At 45.1% G+C, this 17,495-nt stretch overlaps 1 protein-coding gene and 1 pseudogene across 8 annotated transcripts in view; one reads left to right on the top strand and one right to left on the bottom strand.

The window, feature by feature from the left end:
- The window catches only part of MSI2 (musashi RNA binding protein 2), a 474,139-nt gene that overhangs the window by 115,470 nt on the left and 341,174 nt on the right, over positions 1 to 17,495 (bottom strand). For all 8 annotated transcript variants that reach the window (XM_066636684.1, XM_066636689.1, XM_066636688.1 and 5 more), the window contains exon 8: positions 6,465 to 6,547. In XM_066636684.1, the coding sequence (XP_066492781.1) occupies positions 6,465 to 6,547 (83 nt within the window). The remainder of the gene's footprint in view (positions 1 to 6,464; positions 6,548 to 17,495) is intronic.
- On the top strand, positions 3,795 to 3,914 carry LOC136659611 (5S ribosomal RNA; annotated as a pseudogene).

Genomic DNA, 17,495 nt, shown 5'->3' on the forward strand with positions numbered 1-17,495 from the left:
TCACTTATTAAATGTCTCATTGGCATTTTCTTGCTTTTTCCATCCCCGTCGTTTAATCCACCACCTGACATTCTAGCTTTTATAAATGGCGACAAAAGTGGCGGAGAGACTCTAAAATTAGCTCCTCCACGAGAAGAGATGCTCGAAATAGGACTACCAACGCGGTAGCTGAATGTCGGCTCCCCTCCTTCTTCCCCTCACAATTTAGGGAACAATAAATATCTTGGAGAGATCAAGAGAGATTTCAGAATTGTTAGACTCCATTTAGATGTCTAAAACGTGTTCAGCAGAGGATGGAGTTTTTGCCACCGTTATGAGACAGACCAGGCTGGGTGCTGATTCTGGCCACCTGCGTCAGCTTCTCTTCCCACATGCTGGGTCTTTGACCTTCTCTGTAGGCTGGGAAGTTCATCTGCAAGCACTCTTGTGAAGGGATGAGTCAGTCCCACGCCAGGGACACACATCCTGAACTCATGTACACAGATACCGAGAGGAGCTTTCCACAGGGAAAAGGAACAGATCCTTGAAACCAACAATTGGTTCACATTCTACAAACGTATAGCCGAGATCACACGTCCTGTTGTGCAAGCACTAAGCAAAATGTTTAAATCTCTGTTTGTACATACAGACCACAGATGACTGCACTTAGTGCTCAGACAGTGGGCACGCTGAAGGCGATGTGTGAATAGGGCTAAGGACACCAGCACTTCCTCTACCTCCTAGGAAAGTCACTTCCCAGGGAAACATGCTAATTGGAATGTGCTAATGTATTCCCATGGATGCAAATTAAATCTTCATCCATTGATGAAAGCAGAAGCTGAGCTGGAGAAGTGGAAGGCGCTTCAGGGCAGGAAAAGAAATGGTCAGGTCACAGGTGGAGACCATCCTCTCTGCCCCAAGACATTCACCCTCCACATGCACTCATTTGTTATGAAGTCTGCAACAGCTGTGACATTTGCCCAAAAGGAAGAGATCCATTTAAGGGTCTCTGGCGACAGGTAGCCTCTTGTGTTTTCTGTCAGGCAGAAGCAAAGCCAACATCTTTCGCAACATCCATTTCTCACCTCACCCCAGACAACCAAAGCCCATTCACAACTTAAAGCTCTCCAAGGCACCAACAGTGATAGATGTCGGACAGTGAAGAAGGTTCTGAAACAGAACTGCATAACCTGAAACTGTGGGCATCTGGTATGTGTCACCCCTTGTTGAAGCACTTCTGCTCCAATGGCTTGACCAGCTTTGTCCTATCACCCGTCCTGCAACGGATCTACATGGGGATCTCAGAGTAGACACACCTTAGCAGTAAACTCTCAATATAGGTACGCCGTGGGCCCAACTGACCGGACTCAATGTCAGCACCAGTGCATGGCACTCTCCACTGACTGCAGAGCCCCTCAGAATCCTGGCTTGGCAAGCCTCCTTCCCTCAACTTGGTAGTGGATTTGGCAGCAGACATGAGAGAAAAATATAAACCCTCATCCACTCTCAAGATAAGGGAACGGAACCAGTAAGGTTGGAAGGGGTCCACCTAAGGGCACTTCAATGGTTAGCTCAAACTTGGAAGTGACCCCCTGACTGGGCTTCTTGCAGAGTCAACCCACTAATCTGGAAGTGGTAAAGCATAAGAGCTACTTTAGGTGGAGTCAAAATTGCGTCACTTGCCATGTATGCACACATTTAGTTTGCCCAAACAGATTTACAAAAAACTGTCAAACCCACTTCAGTGACAAAAGTGGGATTAATGTGCACACTGCTAATGACAGGGGGCAAACCCCATCAACCAGGTTTAAACAACCCAAAATCCCCCCACCAAAAATAGCTTGGTCTATCCCAATTCTGACCATCGCACCCAAAACAGCTCACTGGGACCCAGTGGTGTCGCTAGGGGGGTGCGGGGGGTGCAGGCCGCACCAGGTGATGCGCATGGGGGGTGACACGCTAAAATCACGGAGGTTAGGAGTAACCCCATCAAATTATATACTGTTGGATGCGGAATTTCGAGCAGAATGCAATGCAAAAAACTGGAGTGAAATATCACCTTTTGATCAAAAGTTATGGCCACAAAACTGAACAACAATGCATGAATCCTTATGGAAAGTGAAAGTGAGCCGTATCGTGTGTTTACTCGTAAGTAGGTAAACTTGCCTTAGTCCGTCAGAAAGGGCAGGCTGAGAAGAATCCAACAGCACCAGAATGGTTCTGATCCAATGAATGTAACCCCCAAAAACACCTGAGAAGGAAGTCCCACCCTCCAAGCAGATGAATGTACTGAGCCCTATGGAAAGCGAAACTAAGCCTCATGGTCCTGTTTACTCATGAGTAAGCAAACATGCCTTGGCTGGTGTGGAAGATCAGGTGAAGGAGAGTGCAAGGCTACCAGAATGGTCCTGATCCTATGCACCTGCAGTTAAACAAGTGCTCCAGAAGGCAGCCTCCCACCCCCCACCCTCCCACTAAAAAGGATCAAAACAGAGGCTTCAGCTGATAAGATGAACTTTTTGAAACTTGCAAAGCCAGGTGGATCCTGACAGTGATCTGGTTTAAACAGAAGTTCTTAAATTGAACTGGGCACCGGATAGGGCTGAAAACCTTACTGATTTTGGGGGGCTGGTGGTGGTGGTATTGCAGGCAGGCTACAGGGGAAATTCATTTGGTGGAACAGGGCTGGCTTCTGCTTATTTAATTATTTGTTTTACTTTAATTATTTATACTTATTTATTTTAATTTGCCTGATGATGTCACTTCCACCAGGACATCATTTCTGGTGGGTCTTGGACAAATTGTCAATCTAAAAGTGGGTCTTAGTGCTAAAAGTTTGAGAACTGCTGCAATAAGGTGTTAGTAATTTGACATCTGGGGGTGTGTGTGACACCACTAGTGACCAAAATCACTAAAATCATAGTTTGGAAGAATAATACCATCATGTTATATATCAATCAATGTGTAATTTCATGCACAATGTGTTCTATCCTTGTTCTATCAAAAGCTACAGCCAAAAAACCAGTGGGGGCGGAGTGATGGTACATCGCCACGCCCACCACCTGGGGTGTTGCCCCGCCCACTGCATGGGGGGTGACGCGCTGGCATCCTGGGCCGGGTGATGCGAACTCTGGTGATGCCACTGTCAGGACCATGAAGAGTTCTGATCCTTCTCCCAACCCAGACATCTCCAACAGATGCAGAATGGATAAAGGTCTCCCCCCTCACCTTTCTGGGACCCCACTGTGGCTGCACACCAGGAGTGCTGGGAAATAAAGTTTCTCAGTCAACACCAGCAAAGCCCTGCATTGGGTCCCCTAAGGTGCTCTCCACCTTCCCCCTCCTAGACACATTAGGCACCACTACCTTACTGAGGGTTCAGGGGCTGGTCTGGTGCCTTCTCCCCCCCCATGGGCATGGGTCCTTAGTCACTGCCCTACCTGGCTGACCCAACTCCAGTCTTGTTCTTAGCAGTGCTGATACCTGTATTTCCAACACCACAAGTAGTGATCCTTTTTCGCCCTACCTACTTTCAACTCTCAGAAAATCTTTCTTTCCTTCTCTCGCTATAGGTTGAAGTTCCTCTTCTCAGTATCAAGGTGACTCTGCAAAAAGCAGTTTGCGACTTGCCATTCAACTAATTATATACCAACTCTCTCTGCAGATCATTTATCTTGACTACTAAATATGCTGAAGAAAGAATATGGGTATTTCTGCAACAGAACCTGGGCGTTATTTGTAAGCTGAACATCCAGTGTACCCTGAATACTTAGTGAAAAGTAGTGCAATCTCATTTTATTTTCTAATAGAACCTGCATTGCAGCAACTGTTACCCTGCACATGCCTGATCTCGCCTGATCTCAGAAGCTAAGCAGGGTCAGGCCTGGTTAGTACTTGGAAGGGAGACCACCTGGGAATACCAGGTGCTGTAGGCTTATACCATGATCTCGGAAGCTAAGCAGGGTCAGGCCTGGTTAGTACTTGGAAGGGAGACCACCTGGGAATACCAGGTGCTGTAGGCTTACGCCATGATCTCGGAAGCTAAGTTTATGCCATGATCTCGGAAGCTAAGCAGGGTCAGGCCTGGTTAGTACTTGGAAGGGAGACCACCTGGGAATACCAGGTGCTGTAGGCTTATGCCATGATCTCGGAAGCTAAGCAGGGTCAGGCCTGGTTAGTACTTGGAAGGGAGACCACCTGGGAATACCAGGTGCTGTAGGCTTATGCCATGATCTCGGAAGCTAAGCAGGGTCAGGCCTGGTTAGTACTTGGAAGGGAGACCACCTGGGAATACCAGGTGCTGTAGGCTTATACCATGATCTCGGAAGCTATGCAGGGTCAGGCCTGGTTAGTACTTGGAAGGGAGACCACCTGGGAATACCAGGTGCTGTAGGCTTATACCATAGTATTTCGAGACTGAAGGAGGCCAACCGGAGCCTGCATTTGTTTCTCTCCAAATTTCTAAGTATTATTGAAGACTTTAGGAGAAAAATGCAATTTGTAGCAAGAAAATATAAATATGAACAATCCAAGTGAGGCAGCAGCTTGGGTTCCACGCATGGAAGTTAATAGAGCCAATACATCTGGTTTGCCTGTTTTTGCAGCTGCACCTGAAGAGTTTGGCCTTGACATCTCAACATGCAGGTTTGGGGGGGGGGGGGGAATGACCAGTTATTTTCATTTCAGATGCATATTGTGCAGAGAGGAACAATATGAGGGATATTATTTCAGAGTCTGGGAAAAATTAGCAAGTCAAATATTGAATCAGCCTCTAGCATATGCAAAAGAGATTGCTTTGATCTTATCCAGTCTAAAAGCCCCATTATTGAATTTAAAGTCTGTGAACACATTTCAGACCAATATATAAAGCCTAGCTGAATACAAGTTTGAGCAGCAGAAGATGCTTTTGACAAAAGGTGTGTGTGGGGGGGGGGTAATATTTGGGCTACAAATAATATTTTACTGCATTGATTAAAAGTGTGATTTTCTGGATTTTCCCTCCTGTCTCTAATAATTCAAGTCAAAGAGAAGAGAAAGAGAAGCCCATTGTCAGGATGAAAGTGGGAAGATATGAAGATGTCACACCAGTCTTACCCTTGGTCCAGAAGAGACAGAAACTTTATAGAAAGAGCACAAAGTAAGCAGCAAAGCTGGGGAGGGGATTTCATCCATGGGGGGGAGAGGGTTCTTACATTTATTTTTAGCCTGCCCTTCAAGTCTGCAACTGGTCCAAGGGTCATCCAGTAAGTGTTGTGGTTAAGGGACCTAGATCTTCTTGGTCCTAGCCCAAAATTCCAGCAACTCTGTGGGATACATTTAGGAATATCCCTGAGGGCAGAGATATGGAAGCTGAAATTTTCTCAGGTCTAAAAAATTGCAGAGGGAGTTGTGAGCTCTACCTTGACTGCTGCATGCTTGCCTTCCTACATGCTTTTGTTTGGTCAAGAGACAAAACTCCTGTACCATCCCCCAGTCAAAGGAATACAGGCAAGTCACATGCCTTCTCAGCCACTCACTTGGTAACCACTGTTTAGTGGCTGAAAAGTGTTAATATAATATCAATATTATACTGATATTCAAGGGCTACTGTGATGACTACAACTGCTAGCAGCTGAGGTAGCTTCCAAAACTGGTTCACTATTGCATGGTGGTAAACCAACTGTAAGTGTTTTCTTTTTTTTAAAAAATGCTTTACTTTTAAAAAACAAATATTTCATCTCTCGGTGGATTTGGGTACACTTTATAAGATGCACGACAACACACATTCAACACCACTGACTCCCTAACCATGGTTACGGGAGGCTGGATGAGCATGTACTTGCTCTTTTCTAAAAGGCAACCCAAGGCCTTCCCCCCAAAAGTGAAACACGTACAATGATTTACCAGGGAAAAGGAACAGACTATCCAGGATAAACAGGACTAGTTGAGATATCTGACGATGCTATGCAAACCCCATAAGGTGAACATTAGAAGCTGCCTTCCATTGAGTCAAGTCATTGGTCCATATAGCTCAGTACTTACTATACTGACTGGCAGTGGATCTTTGGGGTTTCAGCCTTTCCCAGCCCTACCTGGAGATGCTGCCCAAGGAATGAATCTGGGACCTTCTGTGTGCAAGCAGGTGCTCTACCACTGAGCGACAGCCCTGCTTAAAATGACCAGATATGAAGATACGATTCCGTATACTGAATTAGACCATTGTCCAGTCTTGTTTAGTCTGCCTGGTAGTGGCTCCCGAGCAAGAAGTCTTTCTCATCTGATCTTTTAACTGGAGAATCTGGGGTCTTCTGCATGAAAAGCATGTGCTTTACCACTGAGCTACATCCCTTATGAGAATATTTCATACTGTATGTTTACAGTCACCATTGATTTCATGAATAATATCACACGAACCCCCTCAAGGATAATCAAGAGACATTCCACCATGTCAATGACAAAGAGAGAGATCTTCCTCAAAAATTGATGTGCATGCTGGGAAAACTTACCATTTTATTATTGATTTCATGAAAATGAATTTCACAGACTTTTTCCACCACATCTTCGTTCTCAAAAGTCACAAAGCCAAATCCTGTTTAAAAAAAAGAGAAAGAGAGAACTATTAATTATCATACAAAGAGGCTTGCCTCCTTTTGGATTGCTTGTTAAGTAAAAATTACTTTAAGGCCACCTTGGGTAGCACCACACAAACATCTATCTACAAATCAATGCACGCTTTTTGTCAGTCATTTAAAGAAAAATCCTTAAGTTTAATATGGATTAAAGCAACAGGGGGCTGACAAAATTGGAAAAAAGGTCTATGTCTGTATTTTTCCCCCCTCCATATTCTTCCTGTTAAGTTTAAGCCAGCAGAATTTACTTTCCTAGAACAGGGCAGCTCAAACACAAAATAAGAAGGACATAAATCTTTGTAGCATACGGTAGTTTATGAGTAATCATTTTTCTCATATCCTTTCCACCTGTCCATGAAGCTCTGCGGGCTACAGGTAGAGTGAAACCCAATGGGACTTTTCCCATTATGGATGTCTCATTAAGCAGCGAGGGGTAGGAGGGAAAAGGGTCAGTACAAAAGGGACTATAATGAATCATCAGTTACCCACTGCCAGCAAGAGGGTGCACGTATCAATGATTTTGCAAACAAAATGCAGCTCTTGAGCAACCACATTTGCCTCTGAGAAAATAAGGTGAAGGGGGGACGGCACAGCAGCTTGTCTGTTATTTATAAGGGTTAAGTGAGACCAGCTTTGTTCTCCCAGGAAAGCAGCCAGTATAATAAGTACTCCTTGGATCTCTGCAGGTCTCAGGCCATCCTTTCCGCTCACTGCGGCAGTTCAACCTGAGGGGTCAGGTAAGACCCAGAGGTGGTTATTTGTCTCTTTTCTTCCTGAATTACTTCCTCTAATACCTCATCAGGATATCCTGAGGCCTTGAAGGAACTATGAAAGTTGAAGGCCTCTCTCATCTGATCACTCATCTTTTCTGCACTGCTACTTCAAACGCAGCTTCCAATTTTGGGCCGGTTTAAGGTCGTTTGATGCCTGCTGTCTGCCCGTCAGCTATACACTGTGTTTACCCTGTCAGGTCCTCGCCATCCCAAGCACAACCAAGCTGAAGATTCTTTGGCAGCTCTGCATAATGACACCCGCACATGTCTCTTCGGGGGAGCAGGAGACAAGAGAGGAATCTACCGTCACGTTCCTGGCACCCGCTCAATGAACGAATAAATATAGAAACCCATTAAAATAAAGTGACAGCTCCTGAGTGAACCTATAGAATGGAACCCAATTCCCAAAATAGCACCACGAGAGACTTGGCAGCTACTGACGGGAAAGAAATTCACACATGACAGAAGCAAAAGCTTCACTCTGCGTGACAACTGCAGCTCAAGAAAGAGGCTGGGGCAAAACGGTTCCCGTCAGTTGTGTGATGCAGGCAAGCCAGCGGCACGTGGCAAAACAAACAGCGAGCATAAAACCTTGCAGTGAGATTCTGAGCAAAGGAGAACAACAGGGTTACGTGGATTTAAACCAACAACAAACCTCTTTACAAGGTATACGTCTTGTTGTTTCAGGTGGGAAGACGGGTAGGGCTTTGTCAATTCCGAGGGAACTGACAGCCTTTGCAGTCAACTGCAGACAAGTCAGGAGAAAGGACCTAAAGAAGGTACCACCCAGTAGACAGAGAGGCAGATCCCAAGACCAACTTGGGAGATCTGGGTTCAAATGTGTGCTTCAGCCAACAACTTTGCAGTTAGCTTCGGTTAAGTCAGTGCTGTTGGATCCTGAGCTCCCCACTTGTTAAAGAGAAACACTGAGGGTTCATGTTACAGAGTTCTTATGGGCTGTGTACATTTTGCACAGAAATGGATTTGGAAATTACTACTCATTACACTTAAGTGAGGGTAAGAATCTCACTTAAGAATCACTTAAGCATTTCACTTAAGAATGTCATCTAACAAGATGGCTGTAAACTGGGAGAGAGCTGGTTTCAAGCCATTGACATGTCGCAAAGAACTACCATGGTTATGTGTGGACAGGTGGGCAAGTAGTTTTGTGTGTGGGGTGGTAGTAGCTTCGGGAGACTAAGGGCCCGAACCTGTCCAACTTTTTAACACCAATGCAGCCATACCAAGGGGTAGGCAGTAGGCAGGCAATCACAGAGGCCTTTTCAACGTATGGGAACGTTCGTTCCCTTACCTTGAGGCTGTACTGTGGCTTCACCGGTACTGGAAAGTTGGATAGGATTTTGCCCTTAGGCCTGGTCTACCCATGTAGCACAGGAGAAACCCAAAGTGGCAGAGTTCAAAGCAGGGCTGGATCTTAATGCCTCTCCCAGCTACACCCCCTCCCCTATTTGCATGGTGAAAAGCTGAATGTGGCATTTCAGAAAGGAAGGCAGGGCATGAACATACTGTGGCCTCAAACATACTGTGGGCAATGACAATTTTCCTTAGAAGTTGGCAACTGCCATTTCCCATGCCCCAATTTCCTTGGCAAGGGTAAAAGCATTACCTTCATTCCGACTTCATTCATGGAAACATGAAAATATAGTAATCAATGGAAAATAGTGACAGTACGGGGCGACAGGGTTATTCCCGTTTTCCTTTGTGAAACACTGGAAGGAGTATCATTCTTGTTCCTCAAGTTACTTCCCCAGCCACACTCAAGCAGGCTGTTGCCTGATCTAACTGACCAACAGCCCAGTCCCAACCAACTTTCCAGTGCCCATGAAGCCACAATGCTAACTCGATGCTCCCTTACCTCGAAGAGGCCTCTATAACTTACCCCCCCACCACCACCACCATGGGATGCAGCATGTGCTCTATTGGCATCAGCGCTAGAAAGCTGGTTAGGATTGGGCTGTAAACATGACATTCCAAGAATGTGGGGCTGTTGCAAGTTCAGTAATCATTAGTGTTATTAGAACTGCCTGTCATAGCAGGGACTCAAGTTTGCCCGGTCCTAAGAAAGTTCAGTCCTGCAAGTCATTAATTACTTGATCGCCAGAAACATCTTCATCATTAATAACTCATCATCAAAACAATGCGACAAAGGATCTCAGTTTCCGTATTGTCTTTCCCCCGCCTTCAGTTGCCAGAAAGAAAGAGAGAAAGGGCAAGTATAGGAGATTTGAGCAAACCAGGCAGAGCAATACCAGAAATCTACTGCAACCATCAACGCTTTCCCATTTTCAGCACTGCTTGGCTCCTGTCCCTCAGATCTGTAATCGTGCGTCTTCAGATACAAACTGATTTGAGAGAGACAGAGACCTTGCTCTGTTTAGAAATACACAAAACCAGGAAGAGTCTCAAATACTTAGGTTTGAAGTGTTTAAGGATCAGTGCCGTTTTAAACACATCTGCGGGATAAAGGCAAAACAATGCCCCCTTCAAGGAACATCCTTAACCCATTTTTGCCCAGCGCACATAGGCAACTTTGGGCAAAAATGGTTTAAACCATTTAAACAGGGATCAAATGTGTACAGACAATTGCTCTGCACCAGTTAACAACTGTGGTTCCTATAGTTTGGAATCTTGGGCTGGGCAAAAATGGGTTAAATGATCTTGGAGTGATGGAAGTGGCCTTCTACAGAGCTGGGCTGCTGGCCCAACTTGCTCAGTACTGTCTACATTGACTGGCAGAAGTTCTCCAGGATTTTGGGCGTCCTTCCCAGGGCCACAGGGAGTTGCCAAGGATTGAGTCTGCAGGCAGGCTTGAAGTGTGCATTCCAGGCCTGACCAGTTGCTGCCCATCACCCTCAGGGATTGATGTTGCACACGTCCATCCTTTTTCATGCCTGAAGTAGGAATTTCTCTGATCTGAGCATACACAATCCCAGGAAGCTCTCTAGGCTCAGGCAGCAATCCTGTGCACTGTCACCTTGGAGAAAGTTCCACTGAACATGGTGAGGCCTACACCTGGGTAAATATGCACAGAACTGTACTCTTAAGTCTTCATTTCAGGTCACATGTGGTTATTGGCCTCAAAGTCTTTGACAGAAGCCCTCTCAAAATTCCAGGAGGCAACCATGGTAAAATGAACGCAAAACGACACCTTTTGGCACCCTAAGGGCAACCAGATGGAATCTGATGACTTGGACTAGTCTATGAAAATTTCAGCCACAACAAATCTGCTAGTTTTTTTAGGTTCTACAAGATTGTTTTTGTGCCTTCCTCTCTCAGAAGTGCATCAACAGAGCAATTAACTCACAGGTAAACAGGTTAAGAGCAAATGAAATGAGGCTACCGAAAGTCCCCTTGGACACTATTTTGAACACACAGACTGAAGAGCATGAGTTTTGAATCTTTGCACTTAAAGGAATGTGTGAAGCAGCAACACAGAGAGTGTGTTTCCCAGATTCATTGAAGCAAGCCAATTTTATCAGGAAATGTATCTTCTTGCCTGCAAATTCCTTTGAATGCAGAGATTGAGAAGTACAACTTGGTCATGTTTTGAGCTCTACGCATTGCAAACAACATCCAAATTGGTTCTGAGCTAAGACTGTAGTTCTAAGAAAAGATAACTCTACATTCTCAACTCCTAAAATTTAACTGATTACAGACTGCACAGCATGCATGCAGCTCTTGGCAACCCACCAAGAGCACTGAACTGTCTCTATTAGTAACATGCAAGATAAAATAGTCTTAAAGGCTGCACAAGGGTCTCTTTGGGTTTCTATTTTTAGCAGCAGCCCTGTAGGTAAATCTCCCTCCACAAAGTCTCCCTCCGCAACAGGGAACAAGCTTGTTGCATTTCTAAATGGAGAGATATATATTGAAACAGAGAGCAGAGCAAAACATGGAAAAGAGAGAGACTGATTCTGGAATTTCAAACAGTCAAATATTTAGCAGTATAGATAGTATAGTGAACTGGACAATATACATTTGACAGGCTACAATGGGCAAAATGAGAACATAAGGAATTGCCTTGTCAGACCAGATAGAAGTTTCAACAGCCTGTTTCTAGCCTGGTGCCTCTGGTAAGCTCTAAAGTCAAGGACACTGGGAATTGCCATTTCCCCCCAGCATCTGGCAGTGAGTGGTATACTGCCTCTGAACATGGAGGTTCCACGATGCATCACATATATGATCTGGCAATAGACACACACTAAATTAGAGTAATAACATTATAGTGGAACCTCCATGTTCAGAGTCTCATATATACGAGCACTACCCAAAATCTCAAGAGAAAAGAAATTTGCAAGCAAGCAAACAAACCAGCACATAATTTGCACAGATCATGAACTCCTCATTCATGTTTGTTCTTAAAAAACAACTGACACCTTCAACAACAGGATCAAAGTGGGTTCCATTCAAACATCACATCAAGCCATGGTTTACAGCTGCTGGCCTGCGTCCATTTTCCATCTGCCTTACTTTCCTGTCTCTAGGTGCAGGCCTCCAAAAAAGAGCATTAGCTGTAACTCTTGTTGTGGTGCCAAACCCTCTTCCAACCATGGCTTCTGATTCTGGTTTCGCCAGCCAGTTTTAATTCCTTGTCATGGGGGGGGGGGGGGTTAGTCGGTTATGATGCCTGAAAGATGCCACAAATGGCATTCAGAGATGCTGTAGCACAGTGTTTCTCAAGGTTTGTCCCCCGCAGTACCACTTCACACGGTCCACCTATTGGAAGTACCACCGGAAGTAAATAGTGATGACATCATCAGCAATTACTTCTGGGATAGAAGGCCAGATGTGACACAACAAACACCAGTAAGAGGCTCAGGGTGGATGGGAGGGCTTTTTAAAGTGTGGAGAAGCATGCTTTGGTGCTCTGCCTGCTGTGCTGAGCTTCCCACCGCTGGTCTCGCTAACGGGCGGCTAAGGTCCAGGGGTCCTGCGATTGTCATCAGACAGCACCTCAAGTACCACTGGTGGCACCTGTACCACTGGCTGAGAAACACTGCTCTAGCCCCCGCCTTCCTCTCCCTCCACACTTCCTCTTCCTTTCTACTCTAAAACCAAGGAGTGGGAGGAGAGATGGCAGCCTGCCTCATGCACTGGGAGGCTGTGAGTTGGCCCTGGAGCTGCACAAGAGCATGGCAGCTTAGGTAGGAGAACTTCCTGCGGATGGCACTGTCAGCAGGCTAATGATCAAGTTACAAGGAATATTTCACTTCAAAGTCAGTTTTTTTTAAAAAAAGATGTCCATGAAGGACTAGCTGATTCCAAGCTTGTAGTTATCCACCTGCATTTAAAACGCACTGAGTAATAATACTTGGTCAACCATTTACATTGTTCTTTCAGAGTCAAGAACTCTTAACAGACAGCTTAACCTGAAAGGAACTTCACAGTCAGTGTTGCGCGTAAGAGAAGAAAAATATCTGTCCAGTTCTTTAAAAATATGAACACAGCATATGCAAAAACAAAACCAACCAACCCCCCCCCCCAATTCCTTTCTCCATGCCCCATTAGTCAGGGTAATGAATACACACTCGTTTTTAAATTACTTCAAGTCTTAGAAACCTTTCTGGATTAAACAGACAATTGTTTCTTATGAGTGATACAATGAGCCAACAACAACAAAAAAAAATGCCATCCTCATTCCACCGAAAAGTGTACGAGAAAGATTAACACAAAACAAAAGAGGCTGTTTAAAATGTGACATAAATAGGAAGCCGGTTGTCAAGGAGCGCACATTTTTAAAATGAAATTATACTGCATCCTTCTGAATGAAGCTATTATTGGAAGCTAACAAGCTCTATTTAAGAGATAAGCGTTTAACAGAGTCAAACAGGGTGGCTCCCCCCTCCCTGGTTATTCAAATGAATAAAACTGCATATACCATTTGAATAATCCTTTTTGAGAGAAAAATAAAAAGGAAGAAAAAACAAAAAGAAAAGAAAAAGGAGCAAAATGGGGTGGGGACAGAGACAAAGAGCCCCCAAACGCAGTGATCTAAGCCAATGGAGATCGCTGAAGGATAAGTGCAGGCAGGATTTTGTGATCTGGAGGTTAAAAAGAAAATTGGAGGGGGGGGGGAAGCAAATATTAACACAATAATGCAAATATTGGGAACAAAGAGTCCCAAATCATCCTGTTGAGAGGTGAATTAAGAGACCCTGAGGGACACGGATGCTCAGGTTTTGTCAAGGAAACTGATGGATAGACTTCACAATATTGAAGCCATTTTCATTATTTTGTAATCCAATGAACTTCTGCATTCTACTGCAGCCCACCCTCCTACAATGATTGATCAATGGGCTGGCAATCTGCACAGTCCCCCTTCCTTAGGAGAATGTACTTAAATACAAGGCAACCAAATAACTCGCTGAGCACTGACTCTTGAGTTGTCTGCTTCAGTGTAGTGGCCCTGACCCAGTGAGACTTTGCAAGGCCTCTGGTTTGCACATATCCAACTCCAGAGTCTCCTCATTCACCAAAATGTGGACGTTAGTCTGGACTGGAGAACCAGTACAGTGCAATGGCTGGAGTTGGAGGTTTCACCTCACATGCCTGGCGAGAGGATAAAATGGAGAGAGGAAGCCAATACACATGCATCATGGGATTCTTGGAGTAAAACAGAATTTAAAAAAAACTAGTAATGATGGTTTTACACACACACACCCATGGGAACTCAACAAATTGTAAAAGCAATAGAGGTAAAACATTTATTATAGTGAGTATGAAACTGAACGAGTAGCAACTCTTACAACAAACATGAGGAGTAAGTGCCTGCAGAATTTTCTCCCTCAAGTAAGTCTGCCCAATGGCATGTTCTTAAAGAGACCACTTCCCTTCTGGACACTTAACAGATCAGATGTCCCAGCAAGCGGTTCCAGCATTAAGGAGCACAGAGAGGAAAGGGATGGAGTCATTTGGGGCAGCAGGAGACCTTCAGAGGCTTCAACATGGCAGAGCTGGGAGATCAAAGGCAGAAGTGTGTTGTTGGCATCCTTCAGTCTCGGAAGACTATGGTATTGCGCTCTGAATGGTGGTTCTGGAACAGAGTGTCCTCTCCAGTGCGCAAAGCCTGGGTAAAGTAGATATGGAGGATAGACTGTTACCTATGCAGCAAATCCCCCCTCTCCACATCGCTGAAATGGTCCAATGGAAAGGCAGAGGCCAATACGGTTGGTTCCAGCGGTGTTGCAGGAGTTGTCAGAACGTGACTGTGTTCAGCCATGAACTGCCTCAGGGACTCCGGCTCCGGATTTTGCCTCGAGGTTGACTCCTGAAGCCTTTTCCATAACTGGATGTAGCCACAAGGCAGTGGAGGTTTGGGATCAGAGTTTTCCTTCTCTCAGATGAGCTGCTTTCCCAGGCTAACGAGTCCCATCTACCCAGTGGCAGAAGCGTAGTAGGATACAAATGAGTGCTGAGAGGTAGGGGGCATAGGATCCATTAACACATACTTTTCAGAGACTGAATTGTTCCAACTTTCTCTGCAAACATTTTGGTCCTATTTTTGTATTACCATTTATGAAGAATATTTATATACCACTTCTCAACAACGAAAAGTCACAAAGCAGTTTACACTGCAAAACAAATGCTTCCTTGTCCCAAAATAGTTCACATTCTCAAACAGATGAAGAAAAAGCACCAGACCACAGGCACTGGAAAAGATGGTCTGTTGGGCTGAGCAGGGACAGAAGCCGCCACCCCCCCCTCCGCTCCCTCTCAATAGGATCACCAACCTGCTTCCTTTGTAATGAAAAAATCCCAGCCCTGCTCTAGACCCCACCCTTTCCACACTTAACCTTTCATAAGATTTCCCAGCTGTGCTCTCCCCCCCCAACTTCACTTGAGGGTCTCAGTAGTGTTAAAAACGGGCTCTCTCTGGTCAACTTGGGACCTCAGAGACCTGCCAACAAGAGATATACGGTTCATACATGATTAAAACAATTAAAGAAACTGGTGGACACCATAAATAAAGTTAACAAGGTGTGTGCCGAGCACCAATTGCTTGGAAAAATTATGTTTCTGTATGCCACGATATAAAATTTGTGCAAGCACTCCAGGTTGGCTGTATTTCATGCTATTGGAGAAGCCCCTGTGTTAGATTTGTTGAGCAAAACCCTGATGATACCATAAGCAATGAAATGCAGCGTGCACTAATCTTGAACCATGCAGAAAGTGTAAGTTAGCTGTAGGAGGGCAAAGGCGCACAACACACATAGTCATCTGGTTAAAGCATCAGAAGAGTTCAGCTGGATCCAGACAGAGGCCCACCTAGTCTAACATCTGGTTTCCCACAGTTGCCAACCAGAAGTCTCGGGGAAGCCCAGAAAGTTGACCCAGAGACTTTCTCCTCTTTTGCAGCTGTTCTCTAGCAACTGATATTGAAAGATACTGTTGCTAAACCTGGAGGTTGCAGTTTGTTTGATTTACTGTAAGTCGCCTTGTGTGAAATGTGGGGTATAAATAAAATAAAGTCTTCATGACTAGCTACTAGTGATAGACATGTTTTCCATGAATCTGAAGCCAAGGGGATGGTGGTAAGATGCAGGGCCTTTCCAACAGTGGCACCACGTCTCTGGAATCAGTTATAGACTTGAGGACAGCCCCCTTGTTACATGGTTCCCTGTGGGGTTTAAAGACCTATTTGTTTCACTTGGCTTTTGAGGAGGGATGAATTTCCTAGAGACCCCTTTTTACTTCCTATTGTTGCTTTTATGTTGTTGCTGTTTTATATTTTAATCTGCTCTTGATTTAATTGTTTTAATGGTTTTATTTAAATGTTTCTGTCTTCTATGCATTTATGTTGTGCAGCGCTTTGAGTACCAGAAAAAGCAGTATATAAGATCTTATATAAGCAGTATAAAAGCAGATCTTGGGGTGGTGGTGGACAGGTCGATGAAAGTGTCGACTCAATGTGCAGTGGCAGTAAAGAAGGCCAGTTCTATGCTTGGGATCATTAGAAAAGGTATTGAGAACAAAACGGCTAATATTATAATGCCGCTGTACAAATCAATGGTAAGGCCACACCTGGAGTATTGTGTCCAGTTCTGGTCGCTGCATCTCAAAAAAGACATGGTGGAAATGGAAAAGGTGCAAAAGAGAGCGACTAAGATGATTACTGGGCTGGGGCACCTTCCTTATAAGGAAAGGTTATGGCGTTTGGGCCTCTTCAGCCTAGAAAAGAGGCGCCTGAGGGGGGACATGATTGAGACATACAAAATTATGCAGGGGATGGACAGAGTGGATAGAGAGATGCTCTTTACACTCTCACATAACACCAGAACCAGAGGACATCCACTAAAACTGAGTGTGGGGAGAGTTAGAACAGACAAAAGAAAATATTTCTTTACTCAGTGTGTGGTTGGTCTGTGGAACTCCTTGCCACAGGATGTGGTGATGGCGTCTGGCCTGGACGCCTTTAAAAGGGGATTGGACAAGTTTCTGGAGGAAAAATCCATTATGGGTTACAAGACATGATGTGCATGTACTACCTCCTGATTTTAGAAATGGGCTATGTCAGCATGCCAGATGCAAGGGAGAGCACCAGGATGAGGTCTCTTGTTGTCTGGTGTGCTCCCTGGGGCATTTGGTGGGCCGCTGTGAGATACAGGAAGCTGGACTAGGTGGGCCTATGGCCTGATCCAGTGGGGCTATTTTTATGTTCTTAACTACAATTCCCAGGAAGCCTTGCAGGTCTCTTGTTATCTGGTGTGCTCCCTGGGGCATTTGGTGGGCCGCTGTGAGATACAGGAAGCTGGACTAGGTGGGCCTATGGCCTGATCCAGTGGGGCTGTTCTCATGTTCTTATAAATCCTTTAAATAAATAATCCTCTTTAGAGTCATCCAGGCTCACGGCTGTCATCACGTCTTGTGGCAGTGAATTCCAATGATTCATTTTGCCCAGTCTTTTGGCTGTTCCAAATCTCCTGCCCATCAGCTTCATTGGCTGACCCCTGGTTCTAGAGCTGTAATGAAAAAGAGAGAATCTTCTCTTCCATCCACTTTCTCCAAGCCTTACAGAAGTCCAGACAAGCCACGGAACCATGAATACCAGCTTAAGGAGTATGGAGTCTGCGCACTCCCTCCTCCCCTGCCCCCACCAGTGTGAAGCTGTGTGGGT

Source organism: Tiliqua scincoides, chromosome 8, assembly GCF_035046505.1.
Source record: "Tiliqua scincoides isolate rTilSci1 chromosome 8, rTilSci1.hap2, whole genome shotgun sequence".
Lineage (NCBI taxonomy): Eukaryota > Metazoa > Chordata > Lepidosauria > Squamata > Scincidae > Tiliqua > Tiliqua scincoides.